Source organism: Falco peregrinus, chromosome 8 (genome assembly GCF_023634155.1).
Source record: "Falco peregrinus isolate bFalPer1 chromosome 8, bFalPer1.pri, whole genome shotgun sequence".
Classification (NCBI taxonomy): domain Eukaryota; kingdom Metazoa; phylum Chordata; class Aves; order Falconiformes; family Falconidae; genus Falco; species Falco peregrinus.
In genome coordinates this window covers 18,165,276-18,184,949 of record NC_073728.1, presented here as the reverse complement: position 1 = coordinate 18,184,949, position 19,674 = coordinate 18,165,276, and the positions used below count along the sequence as shown (strand labels likewise).

At 34.6% G+C, this 19,674-nt stretch overlaps 1 protein-coding gene across 1 annotated transcript in view; it reads right to left on the bottom strand.

Annotated features, from left to right (window-relative positions):
* The window catches only part of TTN (titin), a 238,731-nt gene that overhangs the window by 119,819 nt on the left and 99,238 nt on the right, over positions 1–19,674 (bottom strand). Inside the window, exons 113-114 of the mRNA XM_055812704.1 lie at positions 1,128–1,208; positions 420–503 (exon numbers count right to left, since the gene is read on the bottom strand). Coding sequence (XP_055668679.1) covers positions 420–503; positions 1,128–1,208 — 165 coding nt within the window. The remainder of the gene's footprint in view (positions 1–419; positions 504–1,127; positions 1,209–19,674) is intronic.

Genomic DNA, 19,674 nt, shown 5'->3' with positions numbered 1-19,674 from the left:
TTTGATTCTGTTAATTTTATCATAATGACAAGTACCTTTAGCTGGTGGAACCGCTGGTTTTTTAGGCTCCGCAACTGGTATTTTCTCATCTGGGATTTTCTTGGGCACTTCTGGCACTTTAAAATTAATAATCATGTTAATACCAAGAATTTGAAGAATTTAAATAGCATTGAAGTGGAAAAAGAAAACAAACAAAAGGATTACAAGGTAACATCAATTAAACATCATACCCTTTACTAAATAGGCTTTTTGCTCTCAATATTGATCAAGAGTCATTTGAGAAGAATAAAGAGGCTGCTCCAAAAAATTAAATACAAAAATCACAGTTTCTAATATAGAAAGGTGGGGAAATAGTATCAAAAGGTTTTATCATTGAAGGTAAGAAAGATTATTTCCATGGGTTTATTAATGACAAGTACCTTTAGCTGGTGGTACTTCTGGCTTTTTAGGTACAGCAACTTTGATCTTCTCTTCTACAACTACTTGCTTGGGTGCTTCAGGCACTTTAAGGAAAGAGATTATTTTTGGTTATTATATGACATTTTTATTCACTTACAGTCCTTTCATGGCCCTGTAAATTCTGAGGAAACACCTCAGAGTCTTTTGGAGTTTCTTCTTCTACATTACATTATTTTTTCCATTTTATTAAACAATGTCCCAAATCTCCATCTGACTAAGGCTACCATTGTGCGTTCTGTATTCCTTGTCACATTCCCCTATGCCTGATGGCTTCTTGGTATAAATTTTTCATCTATGCATGGAGGGTTTCTCCTGTTTTAGACACCTGTATCACTTATTCTATACTGTGAAATTCTTAACCTCTCTTCTGGGGTTAATTTTTCACTGTCAGCTGGGAGTATTTCAGATCACAGAAGCCCTGATTTCTCTTTAGGATTTCTGCTGTAGTTCTCAAGTATCAGTCTTATCTCTGCCCAGCCACATCAGTATTTCTAGTAGACTGATTACAGCAATGATTCAAGACGAATTTTCAAAATGGTAGCATATATGGAACTGTAAGCACAGATAATAAAAGTAACAGGACAACACCAACATACATTCAAAAAAATAATCAATCAAGGCAGAGTTTTTTTCTCTTCCAAATTTTAGTTATCTTTTGTGCAACATACCTTTGACTGGTGGTGGTTCTGGTTTTTTAGGCACAGCAATGGGCACTTCCTCTTCTGGTGTTTTCTTGGGCACCTCTGGCACTTTAAAGAAAACAGCATTCATTTTTATTATATTTAAAGCACTCAAAAATATGTAAATTATTAAGAAGAAAGAGTCTCACAAGAAGCATAAAAGAAAGAAACATAAGGTCAGATATAAAGAGATACATCATGCAAAAAATATTATATACTATTACATACTACTAGGATTTTTTGTAAATGGGAAATGAAGGTTAATTCTTTCTTCTACTGTAAAACTTACTGACCAAGAGAAAGAGAAATCTCCTCAGAGAGTCACAATTATTGACATATAAGCTTTAGGTGGTGTTACTTTTAGCTTTTTAGGCACAGCAGCATTTACTTTCTCTCCTGAGACAGATTTCTTAGGTACCTTGGACACTTTAAAGATATTAGTCTGCTACTAAGAATTGTGAAAATAAAACATGCAATACAGAGAAATATGACAAAACAAGTAGATGTATAAGGATACCATGAAAACAGCTACAAGTTTAAAAAAAGTCTCTGTGGTTCTATCCCTCTGGCAAAGTTTGAAGCAACTTTGCTGGAGATCTTTTGTCATACAGTGGTGTCATGCCACACAAACTGCTAGTTCAGACAGACTTCTAAAACGTCTGAATGAAATGTCACAGCTGCTTTCTGTGCCTTATGCTATGTCCATTCAAAATTAATTGACCCCATAGTTTAACATGAGCAATGTGAAAGAGGAAGTACATATATACTTCTTGCTTGAGTATTGATAGAATTTCTGAGGCTGTTTACAGCACCTATAAACTCCTATGAAGTGAAAATGTTTTTTCTGTAAATCTCACTGTATGTTGACTCAGCTAGCATTGTCCTTATTTTTAGTCCCTTTGACTAGTTTCTGTGACAATTCTGCCATCATAATGGATTGCTCTTGGGTAGAAGAATAAGAGAAACTCAACTAATTTTTAATGATTTGACAACAACAAAATAAGGGATGGAAGAAAGCTGAACAAAAAGGAGAAGGAAAGGATAGGTTGACCTATATCTTTTGCAGGTGGAGCTTCTGGCTTTTTAGACAGAGGGACAGGTTTCTCTTCAGGAATACTTTTCTTGGGCAAATCAGGCACTTGAAAGTTATTTACTGATTTTAATTTTAATTTTTTGACTTAAAGACAAGTTGAGAAACAGGAAAAGGGACATATACAACATAAATACCACAAATCTGACACAAGTGGACTATGAACAATTAAATCAGAAATGATGTAAGAAACAGAAAAAGATGTTATCAGCAAAGACCTCAGTTCCATTAGGCTATCAAAGTACCTTTAGATGGTGGAGATTCTGGTCTTTTAGGCAAAGGAGTAGGTTCTGGTTTTTTAGTCACAGCAATAGGCACTTTTTCTTCTAGTACAGATTTCTTAATGACTGTGGACACTTTAAAGATATTAGTTCATTATAAGACTTTATACAGAACAGAAATAAAATTCATAAAATATCCAAAGTTTGTAATGTAAGTAAGGTACTAAAAGAATGAACACAAATATTAATTACATTGAACAAGAACTAAGCCACCAACATGAATAATTTAATTTTCCTGGAGTTCATGACTTTGCAAATTGCAGGAAGAGATGATGAAGATATATACCTCTAGGTGCTAGAGCCTCCTCTTTTCTACGAACAGTAGAAATTTCTTCTTCTATGTGCATCTCCTCATAAACTTCATGTACTTGAAAGATATTAGTTTAAATACTTAAATTAACTTAGAATATCTTCAGAAAAAAAGACATTGTTAAAGAACAAATGCAACTACATATGCAAGTTCATCTTAAGACAGATGCTCTATTTTATACCTATCCTCAAAATTAGGATTCTTTCCAATGAGGGAAGAAAAGAGTCTCATATTCTACCCTGATCTGACCTCTGCAGCTTGCCAGAAGAAAGATGTGTGGTATGTCCTAAAATGAGGTACTTCCTTGAGTACAAAGAGATAGGCCCTGTCTATCTAAGCTGTCACTTTTTCTGTTCCTGCACCAGTCCCCACCCACACCCAGACTGATCTCAAGTTGGAGTCCCTCACAATTTCTTTTGCACATAAAGCTAATTTTCCCCTTAGGAACAAATATAGGTGATACATTTTAAATTTTTTTAAAAAATCAGTTTTATACTGTTGCAGCTAACCAAAGCTGCTAACTAAACTCTAGTTTATGGTAGACACGATGCTTTCAAAATAATTAAAGATTTATATATGAAAACATATTTTTTTATCCTTCAAATCCTAATTAAAATTTTTTGTACCTTTAAGGTGTGAAGCTGCTTCTTTAGGTAGAGCAGGAGGTATTTTTTCTTTGTGGACAGCTTTCTTTGGTACTTCAGGAACTTAAAAATATTGGTTTATTTTAGACATTTGCACTAGGAAATAAGTAGTACAACTTTGTAAAACAATAACAAATGCCACCAGAACAATATGAAAATACATGGTATTAACCTGTGAATACACCTCACCAACTTTCTAGAGTTCACTTTTTTTTTTAACTCCTAGTGCTTACAGGTCTGAATTTGTCTTCTCTGAAAAGATAGTAGTTAGGGTTTTTTTTCTTATCAAACAGTATCTAGCAATTTTGGCAATTTAAAAGGTTTTATTTTTTTTGAAATTTCAAAATTACCTATTTTGCAAGGCAAAACTCCAGTGCAATTAACTAAATACTGTTTTAAACATCTATAGAGTTGTTCAGCACTGAAATAACGTAGAGAAAATGCTCTTTGAATTTGTTTTCCTGAATGATGAATTATTCTTAGTTGTTAATTAGTTTAACATATGAAGAAAGATGTTGAAGTATTTTTTGAATTCTTTGTAAACGGTCACAAAATGTTTGCATTTTTAATCTCTGATCTCCCTGTATGTATGCTGTCTTTCTAAGATAAAAACAAACAAACAGACAAAACTTACAACAAGAGATCAAATGGAAGAAAACTGTACATAGCACCTGGTCATACTGTTCAAGAAAAGCAAGCATGTTGTTTTTTTTTCACTTGGTACCTCACTTTTGAAAGAAGCTAGAAGAAAATTCATTTGGAGGTCATGTACCTTTAGCTGGAGGAGCTTCTTCTGTAGGTACAACAGCAGGTATTTTCTTCCGTGGGACAGTTTTCTTTGTCACTGCAGGTACTTCAAAGATACCACATTTTTTAAAGAACATTATACAAAATGTAAGTAACATAGAAGCAATGACAGACATATAGCATCTAAGGAAACATTAGAATAAACACATTAAATAACAGATTAGCACATAGATGGAATGATGAAGATTAATAACTAATTTGTAGAGAATGTGTTACTTTATAGATTGATTGCAAAGTTGGTTGTACCTTTAGATGGTGGAGCTTCCGGTTCACTAGGAATAACAATAGGGACTTTTTCTTCTATTGGAACTTCTCTGTGAACTTCAGGCTCTTTAAAGATATTATTTTACATACTTTAATATTATTTACAAGACAAGATTAGAAAGACAACTTACAATACAAAAATGCAGACATGTAAATTGACAAAGAGCTGTTTGAACATAAATTATTTAGGTATCTCATTTCAGCCTGATCATTTACCTACTTTTGCTAGAAGTGACCACTCCCAATTACTAAAATACAAGTTTGCTGAAATATTTAGTTTTATTTTCTAGTTACTTAGGTCTGTGTATTAGATATAAATTGTAACTGAATTTCACCTGTCCTCATTTGGTGTTCACTATCTCTACCCCGGCTCAAAAAATACTTGTTACTCAGTATGGCTCTTAAACCAGTGTCTACTTAAGATCATTTATTTGGTCCAATGTGGCTATAGTGCTTTCCTGGATCAGAAACTTAGTTTCTCTCTTATTTATGTTTCTCTGATTATTAGAGGGAGAAAACAATATCCTAAAAATGCTAAACTATAACTAATGTTGGGGGTAGAGAGAGTCTCAAAGACGTGGATGGAAGTTACTTTTAAATAATTAAAAATATGAATTCAAAATGTCTCACATTTTACAGAACAATCTACCGCATGAATGGATATATTCTCTGCAATTTACTGCTTGGTAGATGTGTCATTGATGTACCTTCATACAAAGGAGGCTCCTCTTCTCTAGGAGTAATGGTGGGTACTCTCTCTTCAAGGACAGCTTTCTTGTGAAACTCAGGAACTTCAAAGATATTAGCTTTCTTTTAGTAACCTCAAAATAATTTCCAGCTTTTGCAGTACCAAACAGAAATAAACCCAGAAAACTAAGTTCTTTTGAGGTCCCAAATACTGTGCCTTTTCAAGAATGAAATACTATACAGTTCTAGAATTGTCTTGCTAGAACAATTATTTATGTGAATAAATTTATATTTGCTGCTGTCAAAAAGCATAAAACATTTGCTTTTCTCACTGCATTGTGATGTGTTTCCTCCTGATATAAAGAACAGCTTTAATGGTTTTAACTTACTAGCTCTTGCCCTATTACTTCACCACCAATATCATGACGGATGTATTGGCTTCAAAACTCCAGTTTAAACTAAGTTCACAGCTATATTACAAATATAAAAGCTATAAAGTTTTATGTAATGGTAGTGTAAGCGGTGACACCTCCTCAGCATGTTTTCACTCATAAATCAATGTATTTAATATTTAGCACATGTATAGCACATATCTGAAATGTCTGCCTCAGTTGTCCATTTATCACTGAGAGCTGAATCCGCTTAGAGCACTTAGAGACTGGATACTCTTGCCATGGTGTAAAGAACATAAAGATCATTTTAGAAGATATTAGTGGGGAAAAAACCTACCAATATTTCCTTTCCACAGAACCTCATTTCAAAGGTTCCTTTACCTTTTATTGATGGAACTTCTATTTCAGGTGTGTGTGTAGGCTTCTTTTCTTCAGGGACAGTTCTTTCAAGAACAGCTGGCCCTTTAAGATACAATCTACTTTTAGGGCTTTCAAAGTTATTTGGAAGAAGTTAGAAAGAGGAATAGCAAATCTAACAAGGAAGATTCATGAAACAACAAAGGATTAAATGCTTCCTGAAAGAACAACTGTGTTAGTTTTGAAGATTACACAGAAGAATAACATATTTAAAATATATTCTTGAAAGATAGCCATACATTTGGTTGGTGGAATCTCCTTCCTTTTCAGAAGAAATAAAAATATTATGCCTTTCTGAACTACTTTCATGTGTAGTTTAATGACAGAACACACATTTTTTTAAAGCAACTATCACATATTTTCGACAAATGACTTGAAACCAACAGGCAAATACAGACTCAATCACAAACAGTTGAAAAAAAACCCTGTGAGGACTTTAAACATATGCACATCTTTCTCAACAAATAATAAAGGCAAAAGACTGAAATCAGAGCTCACAATTAATGAAGACAATGCAGAAGTAGTATACCTTTAGCTGGTGGAGTCACTTTCTTTTCAGGAACAGCACGTAGTTGTTCTTTTGGAACAGGTTTCTTCAGCACTGGTGGCACTTCAAAGACATTAGTGTTTTTTTAAGAACTTTTGCAGTACGAATATTATGTAAGAATAGAAGTTAAACAAAAAGCAAACAATACAAAGAGTTGGAAAATTTAGCAAAATAGAAAATATGGTGTCCTCAATTGCTATTAAGTGGCAACCTTACAAGCCACTCATCCAGACTGTTTTGCTTGGGTTCACATAGCTAGAGACTTCACTGAAAGAAAAACACTGCTCACATGAATTTTTGACTAGGATAAGCCTTATCAATTTGGTTTCATGAACTATGAGCTCTAATTAATGCTAGCTGGGAATATGGTACGGTTTCAATTTCCTATCAACTCCAAGTCTTTATGCAAAAAAACCCCAAAACCCTTTCCCACTGATTTCATTCTGATAATTCATATGAGAAACAACTATTTTCACAATAACTAACAATTATCGTGGTGTTATCATATTATATAATTTTTGTTAACTATTTTATTAGCACAAAATGGAATTTCTGGCAAATTAAGTGCTCTAAACAGAAAGTTACAGAGCTCCAAACTTGCACAGATATTCGATTAGCATCCACTGACAATTGCTATTCATGATACTTCTCTTTTGTACAGCCTGATACAGAGAACACTCATCAGGACTGTATGCACTCCAGCAAATTGTGAGGTTGAAGCAGGTCATAGTGTTTTAGGATTCTGTAGGGAACTAGTGTTTCACTGATAGGGTGCTATAGCTCAACAGACTTTTATTCATTTATTCATCTGCTTGTTTTCAATAATTAGCTATAAAATGTCACTTATATTGTGACAGCAAAATTTAAATCTTGAAGGTCCTACCTGCACTTTCTTTGTTCTCAGAAAGTAATTTGTACCAGTTTTGATTTGTTAAAGAAATATTATTTTGTTCGTAACTTAATTCCTGTCTTTGAAAAGAAAGTTAAAGGTCTAGCAGTCAAATAGGAATAGGTAAATTACTGGATATGGGGATTCAGAGACTCAAGCAGAATGCTCTGTTTTTAAATTTATCTAATAGTTGATGTACCTTTAGCTGGTGGAGCTTCTTTTTTAGGAACAGGAACAGGTACTTTTTCTTCTAGCAGAGGTCTTTTAGGCACCTCAGGCACTTTAAAAAATATTTAATTATGGGGTTTTAGTTATTTATGAGGAATTACAACAGATACAAACACAGAAAGCAGTGCAATCACTCCTTTATACAGGAACCATCTCATCATTTATGCAGAGGCAAGTTGAACAGCTACGTAATAGTTCTTGAGCAACAAAAGCTAAGGAATACATAAGCATACATCTTTCTGGTATATTTTAGACATGCTTTCTCTTTGGCATGAGGGATCCTATGATCATAACTTTAAATGACGGGAAGGAAGGCCCTACGTGAATTTAAACATCTCTGTAACTTACAGGAGCTAAACTGGGCAAAAGAAACAAATGTTAACGTATAAAAATATCTAGCTCAGGCTGAAGCTGAACTGTATCAGAAAATTATCATTTACTTTGTTTGTGTCATATCTACACTAGCTCACTCTTGGGCTGTCAGATGGGGAATCCTTCCATTCCACTCTTAAGGGAAGTATTCCTCAGGAAGGAGGAGGAGAGAAACAATCTTTGAATGAATTTATCGTTACCAGCAACAGACATACATAGGACTACAAATGGGGAAAAATATGAATAAACACCCAAAGCAGGCCAAAAGGCCTAAGCAGTAGCTGAGAATTCAAGAAACTATAAGAATAAAGAAATAATGAATTGATGTACCTATAGCTGGTTGGATTTCGTACGCCTCCTCATATACCTCCTCATATTTCTCATAGATCTCTTCCTTCTCCTTAAATGCATACTTTTCGTAGACATCTTCTTTCTCCTCAGCCTCCTCTTCATATTCCTGTTCCTGAATCTCCTTGTATCTCTCAGGTTCTTCAGGTTCCTCATATGCCTCAATTTCTTCAGTTTCCTGAACCTCCTCAAACTCTTCAAAACCTTCATATGTCTCATACTTCTCATACTCTTCATATGTATACTCATGCTTCTCCACCACAGGAGCAGGAACAGGGACTTTTTCTTTCTGGACAGGTTTCTTGGATACTTTGGGCATTTTGGAAACAGTATTATTGTTACTACCTTACAATATTTTTATTTTTTTTTTACATTTAGTCAAGACTATCCATATAGAACAGAAAATGTACATGATAGCCACAAGATTCTTACATTAAAATATAAGAACATTCTTCTCAAACAGTATATATACTATAAAAGATTTTAAGAATGAGGAGGAAAAACAAATCTTTGGGAGGAATAAGAAGAAATATATCTGTACCTTTAGTCAGTGTTGGTTCTTTGGGTTTGGGAACAACAGCTGGCACTTTCTCTTCTGCCACAGCTCTTTTAGGCACCTCAGGGACTTTAAAAATATGGATTTCTTTTAGAATATTTTTTTTTTTAAAAACAACACCTTAAAGCAGTGTAAGTAAAAAAGCACAAGAAACAGAGCTTTATGTTTCTACAATGTAAACACTGCTAATGAAGAGTTTGAACATAAATTTAAGCAGGATTCTCATACAACAAAGACAAAAGCAGAAGAAAGTCAAGAGTATTTTTCGCATACATATTAATTATATTCAGGAGTACATATACCTTTTGCAGCTGGAACCTCCACTTTTTCAGGGGGTGCAACAAGGACTTTCTTTTCAGGAACAACCTTCTCAGGCACCTTGGGTACTTTAAAGATAGGACCTAACTTCAGTGGGTTTTTTGCACAATTTTTAAATAGACACAGAGCCCAAAGCTTACAAACAGCAGAACAGAAAATCACAAACAAACAAATAGCATGGGGACAAATATAGTACAAGACAGACATAATAAAATGTCCCTTGCTAAACTCAACTTGAATGAAGAATGTTATCTATTAATGAAAACAGCATTTAGAAACTGCAATACCTTTGGCTGGTGGAGGTGGCACCTTTTTAGGAACAGGTTCTTTCACTTCAGGAACACGTTTCTTAGGCATCTCAGGCACTTTAAAGACATTATTTTATTTTAAGAATGTCACCCACCAGTAGTGTGAGAAAGACAACAGACAACATATACAAACAGACATAATGAAATTAGAACTGATCTGCAGAACGTATTTTAAATGTTTTAAAGATGAAACAGAAATAAAAACAAAAGACACTTTATATCCACAGGCAGACTTCTTGAACAAGTCAAATCACTTCAGAGCTTATATTTCGCTATAAATTTGACAGGAACCATGAGACATCAATACAGAAAGACAGCAGGGACACAAAACTAACATAAATAACAAACAAAATAAAATAGAGACACTGAATGAGAATAACAGCACATTTTCCTAGGTGTTAATTTATGTACCTTTTGCTGGAGGAAGCTTCAGTTTCTCGGGTGCGGGTACAGATATTTTTTCTTTTGAGACAGGTTTCTTAGGAATCTCTGGCTCTTTAAAGATATTATTTTGCAAACATATTTTAAACTTACTTTCAGAGCATTAAAAGCATGAAAAAACATGAAACAAGATCACAAGCTCCCCAGAAAGATCATTAAGATTTACATACAACTTAGAACAAGAAATGAAGATTAATTTTAATGAAGCCAAAAGATCTCATGGGTAACTTGCAAGAAAAGATCATGTACCTTTTGCTGGTATGATTTCCTCGGAAATAGTTTCCTCTTCTTCTTCCTCAGGAACAAAAATGGGAACCTTTTCTTCAGGCATAACTCTCTTTGCCACCTCAGGCACTTTAAAGATATTATTTTAAGAACTTTACTTTCACAACTTCACAAAGAAAAATCCATAACATGAAACACAAGGACACCAACTCTAAAGTAACAACAGTAACAAAAATAAGAGAAACTGCCTTATTTTTCACTCCCTGAAAACAGCAAAGTGCAATTATGTTATAAGGATTATATAAGAATTAACTCTTTTGCCTATTTTAATTATACAGTGTCATTACCAACAGAAAATATTAGCAAGATATGCTACAAAGACGAGGTTGTAGAAGATTATAAGCATCTATTTTTTTATATAAAAAACTTCCAGTGTCTTGCTTTTCAAATTTTTTTCTAAAAACCTGAGCTGCTGTGGTGGAATTTGCTTAGCACCAAACAGCAGCCTCTACAATATTCTGCCTTCACTTTGACTTTCATATTTAGAGTATATCTTCTGGTTATTTTTATGGTCATTTGTGCCTTGATTTTATTTTTATATAAGTTTAGCTAAAAGGCTTTTAGAGTTTTAGCATACTCTTGAGGTACTTGTCAGAATGATCTCCCTGAATAGGAGAATTTCTGGGTAAAGGCCCATAAAATATTCCACATATTTTGTTTAAACAAAATTTAAATTAATTTAAACATTAGTTCTGAATATTGTTACCACAATGAATTATTCAGTGGGCTGAAGGCAATAACAGAATGGACAATCAAGCCCTGCCTGAGACCTAGCACTGCTCACTACAGGGGAGCAGCAGGGTGCTAGAACCAAGGCTCTGATTTTACACAAGTATAAATTGATTTTTAAAATGAGCTTCCACTGCAGTAAGAAAATGCAAAGGAGAGGAATTATCTGCATACACCATGATGTGATATACCTTTGGCTGGTGGAATTTTCTTTACTTTAGGAACTGCAACAGGCACTTTGTCTTCTGGGACAGCTCTCTTGGGCACCTCTGGCACTTTAAAGATATTGTTTTAATAAGCATTTTTCAATTAATTTTATAGCACCAAAGCTACTAAAATCACAGACAAAAGTCACAAAGACCAACAATAAGAAGAAAACTCCCCTCAGAAGGATAATTAAGGTTTACATCCAAATTAAAACAGTTAATAGAGATGAAGATCTTTTAATGAACTGAACAAAGGTCTGTGACAGTTTTCAAGAAGGAATGGTGTACCTTTTGCTGGTATCTCTGGAACAGCTTCCTCTTCCTCCTCTTCTTCTTTAGGAACAAACATAGGTATCTTTTCAGGGGGAGGTCTTGGAATTTCTGACACTTCAAAGACAGTATTTAATTGTAGAAAACTTGGACACAACATCAGAAACTGAGAGACAACTTACACAGAAGCTAAAGACTATGAATTAGCAAGTACATTTGTCACAAACTGCTACAATACATCAGTTAATGTCTAATACCAAACATACAGACACAATAACAAACATCATACACATGTTCATTTATAAGAAGAGATACCTTTGGCTGGTGGAGGTTCTGGCTTTTTATGTACAGGGACAGGTACTTTTTTTCCTGGAACTTTCTTGGGCACTTCAGGCACTTTAAAGATATTTTAAATTAATTTTCAATGTAACACAGAACATACTAAAGTGATAACTGTGTAATTAACATAACTATACAAATATGTTAAAATGTAATTGTGTATGAAAGATAACATTGATTTTATCCACAGATTTATGCACGATGTAAACTTACAAACATAGAGACTACAGCATTACAACTTCACATAGTAAGGCTAAGGGTGAAGTCTGGCTGTTTAGGTACATTGTCTTTTGAAGTATCTGTTCTTGGAACACCAAGTAGTTTAAATAATTTAGATACACAAGATCCAAAAGACAGAAAATACAGGACACAAACATAGAGAATAAATGTAGATTAAGCACAGCACCCATGACTAACAGAAACGTCCACAATACAGTGGCTATGATCAAACATAGGCCAGTGAGTGGTTCAAACACACCAGGACAAGGAATGGGATTGTTATTTGCATTCTTCTAAAGCTGAAGAAACAAAACTAGAATCACACTGTTGAACCAGAAACCAGTGTACCTTTGTCTGGTGGATGTTCTTCCACTTTTTTAGACACTGGGACAAGTACCTTCTCATCTGGCACAGGTTTCTTTGGTACTTCAGGCACTTTAAAAATATTGTTGTAGTTTAAGAATTTAATTTTTTAAGCATAAGCTAAACAACAACTATATGAATCAGTAAAGTGGAATGACAAAGAACTGTCAAGAATAGAAAACTCTCTTCACTCTACATTACATTAAAGATGACAGGTGAACAAAGACCAATTTTTAAAGTTTTTTTTTTAACATATTCAGTCAAGAGCTGATATACCTTTCACTGATGGAACTTCCCTCTTTTTTGGTACAGGAACAGGAACCTTTTCTTCTGGCATAGGTTTCCTCAGCACTTCTGGAACTTAGTAAGATATTATGGTAAATTGAGCTTGGCATAAGAATCTAAACCACTATGACATACAAGCCAGTGACACTAAACAATTAAACACAAACACAAAGAATCACAATTCTTAAGAGCAACAATCCTTTTACTATCCTAGTGTTTAACACAAGTGGGAAGATAAATGAAGTCTAGGAGACCTTTCTGATCAAAAGTAATTACAAGTTCATATACCTTTAGCTGGGGGAGCTTCTTTCTTCATCACTTGAACTTTCTTTTCAGGTACAGGTTTCTTTGGCACCTCAGGCACTTAAAAAAAATATTATTTTGGTTAAAAAAGAATCCACAAGCTATCCAAAACAGAAAAGAAACAAAAAAGACAGCAGCACAAACATTTCATATGAAGAGCCCTCTCTAAAAAGAACAGAAAAAAGTAACGATCAAGTAAGGCATCTGTAAAGTACTGTGAATTACATACTCAAAGGGTGACTGCTAATACAAAGAGAGGATATATACCTTTTGCTGGAGGAGCTTCTTTTTTCTTCATAATAGGTACTTTTTCCTCTGGAACAGGCTTCTTAGGAACTTCAGGCACTTAAAAGATACCATTAATGTTTTAGCTATTTACTTCCAAAACAACAGGAACACAAAGTGCAAGCGTCACGAATATATACCCCAAACATAAAGCTGTGATTTAACATGGTTTGATTATTAAGACAAAATAAGACAAAATAAAATGGCAAACAGATATTAACTGCTATTGCGTCCATTCTCCTTGCTAAGCCATTAAGGCCATCAATAAAAATATTTTTAACTTCAAGAGCTTACTTGCTGGTCAAAGGATTGACTTAAGACAGAGTTTGGCTTCTTAGAACCAGCTGTTAAAGCAGATTCAGAAGTGTCATGGTGGGAAAACTTGCTAAAATACAATTTTATTTTTTCCTCCCATTTTTGATGTTTATTACAAATGTAATTACAAATTTATTACAAATGTAATAAACTACTATAGAATTGCTGTATTTGATATTTAGTGGTTTCACTACTTCTCCTTATTTTCCCCTAGAGCCATCATCCTAATGCCTCTCAGATATGTAATAGGTTGCATCTGTTCATGTTGAATAAGCCAATTTTGTATATGTATTGAATATATATTGCTAATTAGATTTTCTTTCTTAGAAATCTCCAAGTACTTTCTACATGTAAAAAGCAAACACATCAAGTTTATCAATTGATTTACTTCAAGCACAGAACTACGGACACATTATAAGTGCCCAGCAGTTTATACCACAATTTGTTGGGTAACAGCAATGTTTATGAGTGATGTACTTTGATGAAAAAAAAAAACAAATCTTGACTGCTGAAATCGATTTTCCCTTTAACTGCAGTGAGGTAAAAGTTTCAACTAAAATGTATCTTGATGGTTTTTGTAGTCCAGAACCCAGAAATATCCATGCAAATTTTATGATGACAGCAGAGTAACCCCACTGGCTCTGAGCATACTGAAGAAAGTTTGGAGCACATATGACTTAAACTTAACTATTATGATAGAGTCAAAGGAAATTTTAGGTAACCCTAATCTTCCTGTTCAGGGTTAACCTGGTTCTTGCCGTGTACATATTGGCCTTTTCTCTACTAGAGAAAATATGTTAATCAATATGTCAAAATTCTAGTACAAGCAATGTTAAACATAGTTTTGGCATTTATTAATTAGGCAAAAAAAATTCTGAATTTCATTTTTGGGAAGAGACACTATGGAATGATTTGAAACAGGACTGGAAAATATACATTTTTACATACCATTAGATGATTATTTAATTTTGGAAAATTGGATATAGATAGTCTATATCTTTCTATTACAATGCAGAAAGGCTTTATTACCAAGATCTTGGCATGACCTTGTTGTCCTCTCTAAGTAGTGATCAGTATGTTCATCCTGTACTAACAATGTTGAAAATTTATACTAGTACCATAAAAATTTTTCCTAAGGAAAACACCTAAGTATTTTAAAATGGCAATTTAATAGAACTTTTACATCTTTGCTTTCCATGAAAATCTATTATTCCCTTCCAGAAATAAACAAAAAATATAGGGTTATAAAGACTTCTGAGAGAAAGTCAATGCAACTTGTGTTCTTAATTCACTTATTTTCAAGTACACTACCTATTTTCTAGATAAAGTTTTTTTCTGTGATTGCAGAATTCTCGTAAACATTTCTAAGTATTTTAATCACAGTCTGATAGCATAATTGAACCCCAGACAAGGATAAAATAAAGCTCAATCAAATTTTCTTAGTGGGTTATACAGACTTCATATGAAAGATGAAAGAACATGTATGGTATAGAACACTGAAATTCATAGAGGTGTCCTGGTTTAGGTTGGGATAGAATTAATTTCCTTCTCAGTAGCTGTTGCAATGCTGTGTTTTGGATTTGTTGTGAGAACAGTGTTGATAAGAGATATTTTGAGTTGTTGCTAGGTAATATTCGTACCATGTCAAGGACTTTTCAGTTTCTCAGGCCCTGCCAGGGAGAAGGCTAGAAAAGCACAAGAAATTGGGAGGGGACACAGCCAGGACAGCTGGCCTGAACTAGACAAAAGGATATTCCATACCACAGAATGTAACGCTCAGTATTTAAACAGGGTGGAATTGGCTGGGGCCTGCCAATCGCTGCTCAGGGACTGGCTGGGCATTGGTCATCGGGTAGCGGGCAATTATATTGCATCACTTGCTTTCTTTTCTCCCTTCCCTTTGGATCTTTTTCCTCTCTCCTTCTCTCTCCTTTTCATTATAATTGTTGTTGTAGTAGTAATAATAACAATAATGTTACTGTTGTTGTTATTATTACTGTTGTTTTTGTTTTATTTTATTTCAATTATTAAATTGTTCTTGTTTCAACCCTTGAGTTTTACATTCCTTCCCAATTCTCCTCCCCATCCCTTTTCGGGTTTGTGGAGTGAGAGAGCAGCTGCATGGTACTTAGCTACTGGCTGGGGTTAAACCATGACAAGAGGTAGTAGAAGAGTAAGACATACAGCCATCAGACATTTTCTACACCATATACTAATCATTAAACATGTTGAAAAAAGGCACACTGTAAAGCACACTGAAACATACTAAACCAAAATTTTGGTATATTACCAGAATGAAAAGATACTACTTTTTCTCACACAAAAGTATACCTCTAACTGGTGGGGGAGCCTCCTCTTCATACTGGGGAACTTCTGACTCTTCCTCCTCATATTCAGGAGCTTCCTCTTCGTAATAAGCCGCTTCTTCTTTGTAATGTGTGACTTCTTCCTCTTCATATTGAGGAACTTCTTCATACTGAGGAACTTCTTCCTCATAGTGACTAACTTCTTCATAATGGTGGACTTCCTCCTTGTAATGGATTACTTCCTTCTCATATCTGGTGGCTTCTTCCTCTTTGTATTTTGGAATCTCTTCTACTTCTTCTTCTTCATACTGAGGGACTTCAACAAACACTTTCTCTTTTCGGACAACTGTCTTCCGTACTTCAGGCACTTAAAAAGATACCAATTAAAAGAATCTTAAATTTTAGCACATAGATCTTAATAATAATAAGGATCACAAGGCATTGTCAAATAAGAATTAAACCAAAGGAAGAACATTCCATAGAAAACAAGTCACTATTCACTGCACATGGAACATACAAGACACAAAAAACATTTATATCATACTTCAGTACTCTATCCAGTATACCTTTGGCTGGTGGTCTTGCCATTTTTTTAGGAGGATAAATTGGCACTCTTTCTTCAATGATAGCCCTCTCTGGTACATCAGGCACTAATAAGATATAGTACATTTACATTTAAGAATTTTTAAAAGTGTTGTTTAAAAGCAAAACTATTCTTGGCAAGAAACACAAAAAGATATCTTACAAATATATGGCTAATACATAAAAGACAAGTGTGTTTATTGACACTGGATGTGTAATTATGGAAGCCATTAGGGTGGCTTTCAATTAAGTAACAACACACATTTCAAGATCCCAATATTAGCATCTGATATGATTCCTGCTTCATCTACTGATGCCAGCAGTGAAGTTAAGCTTGCTAATGGGCAGAACTCAAAATCCAAATTCTTCTTGTTTCAAAATCATGAAATCCCACTGTCATCTGTGGCAGCCCCTCTCCACAACAGTGACACTTTGCCCCAGTTCCTGCATAGGAAACCAGACGAAGATGAGGGAGCATGTAGAGAAAACGTTTGTGAGTGACTGACAATGTATAAGAGCCCTGGTCTAATTAAAGGCAAAAGAATTAATTGCTTAGTGAAGAAGGTATTTTCCTCTTCTGTTGGTTGCTTTACAAAGTGGCCTGTTTGTTCAGACATGGCAGGGAGCCATTCCCTGTCAAGGCAGGAAAATTTCCAAAAGATTAAGGTGTGAATATGTTCAGTTTTTAAGATATATTCAGGAAAGAAAGCAATCTGTGTTTAAGCAGCATATTCTCTTTTGCAGAGCAGCAGTGCATGGGCCTTGTCTTGTGAGGCACATCTTGGGAAATTTTTGATCAATGTAACTGGAAACTGCACAGGAAATTACCATAGCGTTTTAACATCTGGGAAGCTACTAGACTTTCCAAGTTAGAGAATAACTTTCACATTTTCTTAACAGATTGGAGACCTTTTAATCTTCCTAATATTTAATTGTAAGTGCCAGGTACATCTGCATTTGAAATCTTAAATTAAAACTGATTGGAACTGGTAACTTTGATTGATTTGATAACAAAAACTGCATTGTGCATGAGTGCCCTTGCCAGGAAGTTCAGGTTCTTTTGGATTCTAGCTACAACACCTCTATTTGGTATTCCACAGGAGAACTGTTACAGTTAATGTCCCCTTCTGCTTTGACCTTTTTTTCCCAGACCAGCTAGCATATTACCCCTGCCTTACAGAAAGCCAGTCAAAGATCCTCTTCCCTCTTCCTCTTACTACTTATTATCTGCCCACCCCCCATCATTCTCCAACAGAGAGACTAAATAGATTATTTAACTTCACACTGATGTGATTATATTAATCTCTCATAATATGAGTATGACAATGCAATGTTTACCAACAACAGGAGGTCTGAGTCAGCTAAGTATGAGGCATGTAGGTCATATTCTACAAGCTTCAATTTCAGGATAAACTGCTGATTTGCACCTTTTTTTTTTTTTTTTTCCCCAAGTAGATGACAAGTTGTAAATCTGGACATAGAATCTTTTTACTCCTTTCATACCTGTGTATGAAATCTCCTTTTCTGTGTGAAGAGAAATGGATACTTCCTCTGACATAGCCCAGTGTTCTTCTTCTGTTGGTACTTCAAAGACAGAGTCTAATGTTAATATTTTTCTCTGGTGTAGTATCATGTACAGTAATAAACACCCCATTTAGGGTTTCTTAGAAATCTAGTTATTATTTTCTGACACACACCCCCAACCCAGAGTAACTGGGAAAAATATGTCTCTAGCGTTTCTCAAAGACTCTGTTAAGGTTCCCTTGGGACTATGGTGGAACATAGGGGTGGACTTGGTAGTGTAAGGTTAACGGTTGACTCGACGATCTAAGGATCTTTTCCAACCTAAAGGATTCTATGATTCTTACATTAAAATTTCAAGAAAGGTGCCAGACCAGCAGGCTTGAAGCTTTGGTGGTACTGCACAAGGATAGTCTGTTCATAGATTAATCCATGGGCAGGAGTACCTTCTGGTGGTGGAGACACTTTTCTCTTTGGAACAGCAATGGATACTCTTTCTTCTCTGGCTATTTTCTTTGCTGCTTCCGGCACTTTAAAGATAGTAAATGTAAGAATACTAAATTCTAAAAGAATTTCTGAACTTTCTGAAGTTCATACAAAAGAATTATGGACAAACAATTATGTGCAGATAGCACATATTTACATAGCAAAGATACTTACAATAAACGCAAAGAATCACACTATACATACAAACATAAAGACATTTAAATTAACAGAGAAAAAGACCAGCTGAAGCTTTAATGCACAGTAGCTAGATATGCATTAAATATTTTGAAGACTAGTGTGTGGGGTTGCAGGAATTAATTCCACAGATAAATTAGACACTTCAAAACACTGTGTGCAATTTTAGTAACCACAGAAATATATTCAATTATCTATAAATATCTACTAAAATAATCCGCATAATATTAGATTAACAGACATACAGACCAACACACATCAAAAACAAACAGCATATTCACACATCATGAAATAAGACGGAATGACTGAGATGAAACTAAGATGTAAATAATTTGCCTCTAGGCTCTTCAGAAACATAATTAAACCATAATTAAACACCACACATACAGGATACATAACAAAATCACTTTTCAAACACAAGAAAATCACAGAAAGAGAGGACATATTTGTAAGTTTGAAATCCTTGACTGAATACTGACAATGCTACATTGTAGCTGTTTTCTAAATGTGTTCACATTTATTGAATTTCTTCACTGAGTAAAAGTCTTTGCTCCGCTGTCCAAAGGACTTAACAGCCAGAGTGATCAATGAAGTTAAATAAATAGCAGCTAGAAAATGCAAGGAATGCAGGTGTGTGTTTTCTGTCACCTTCTACATTCTTTTGCAGGGGAGGAGACAAAGGTCCTTTTTCATTTATAATCAAGACAGGAGAGACTGGGATTTGGTTAACCAGGCAGATGGTGAGTATGATGCACACAGACATCTGATATTTAGAAGCCTTGCCTAATTTCAAAAGAACTTGTATACCTTTAGCTGGTGGAGCTGTCACTTTCTGTGAAACTGGAACAGGTACTTTGTCTTCTGGCACAGGCTTCTTGGGCACTGCTAGCAATTATTTTAAAAAAAGTTTATTTTAAAAGGTTTTGAATTAATCATAGTTTATGAAC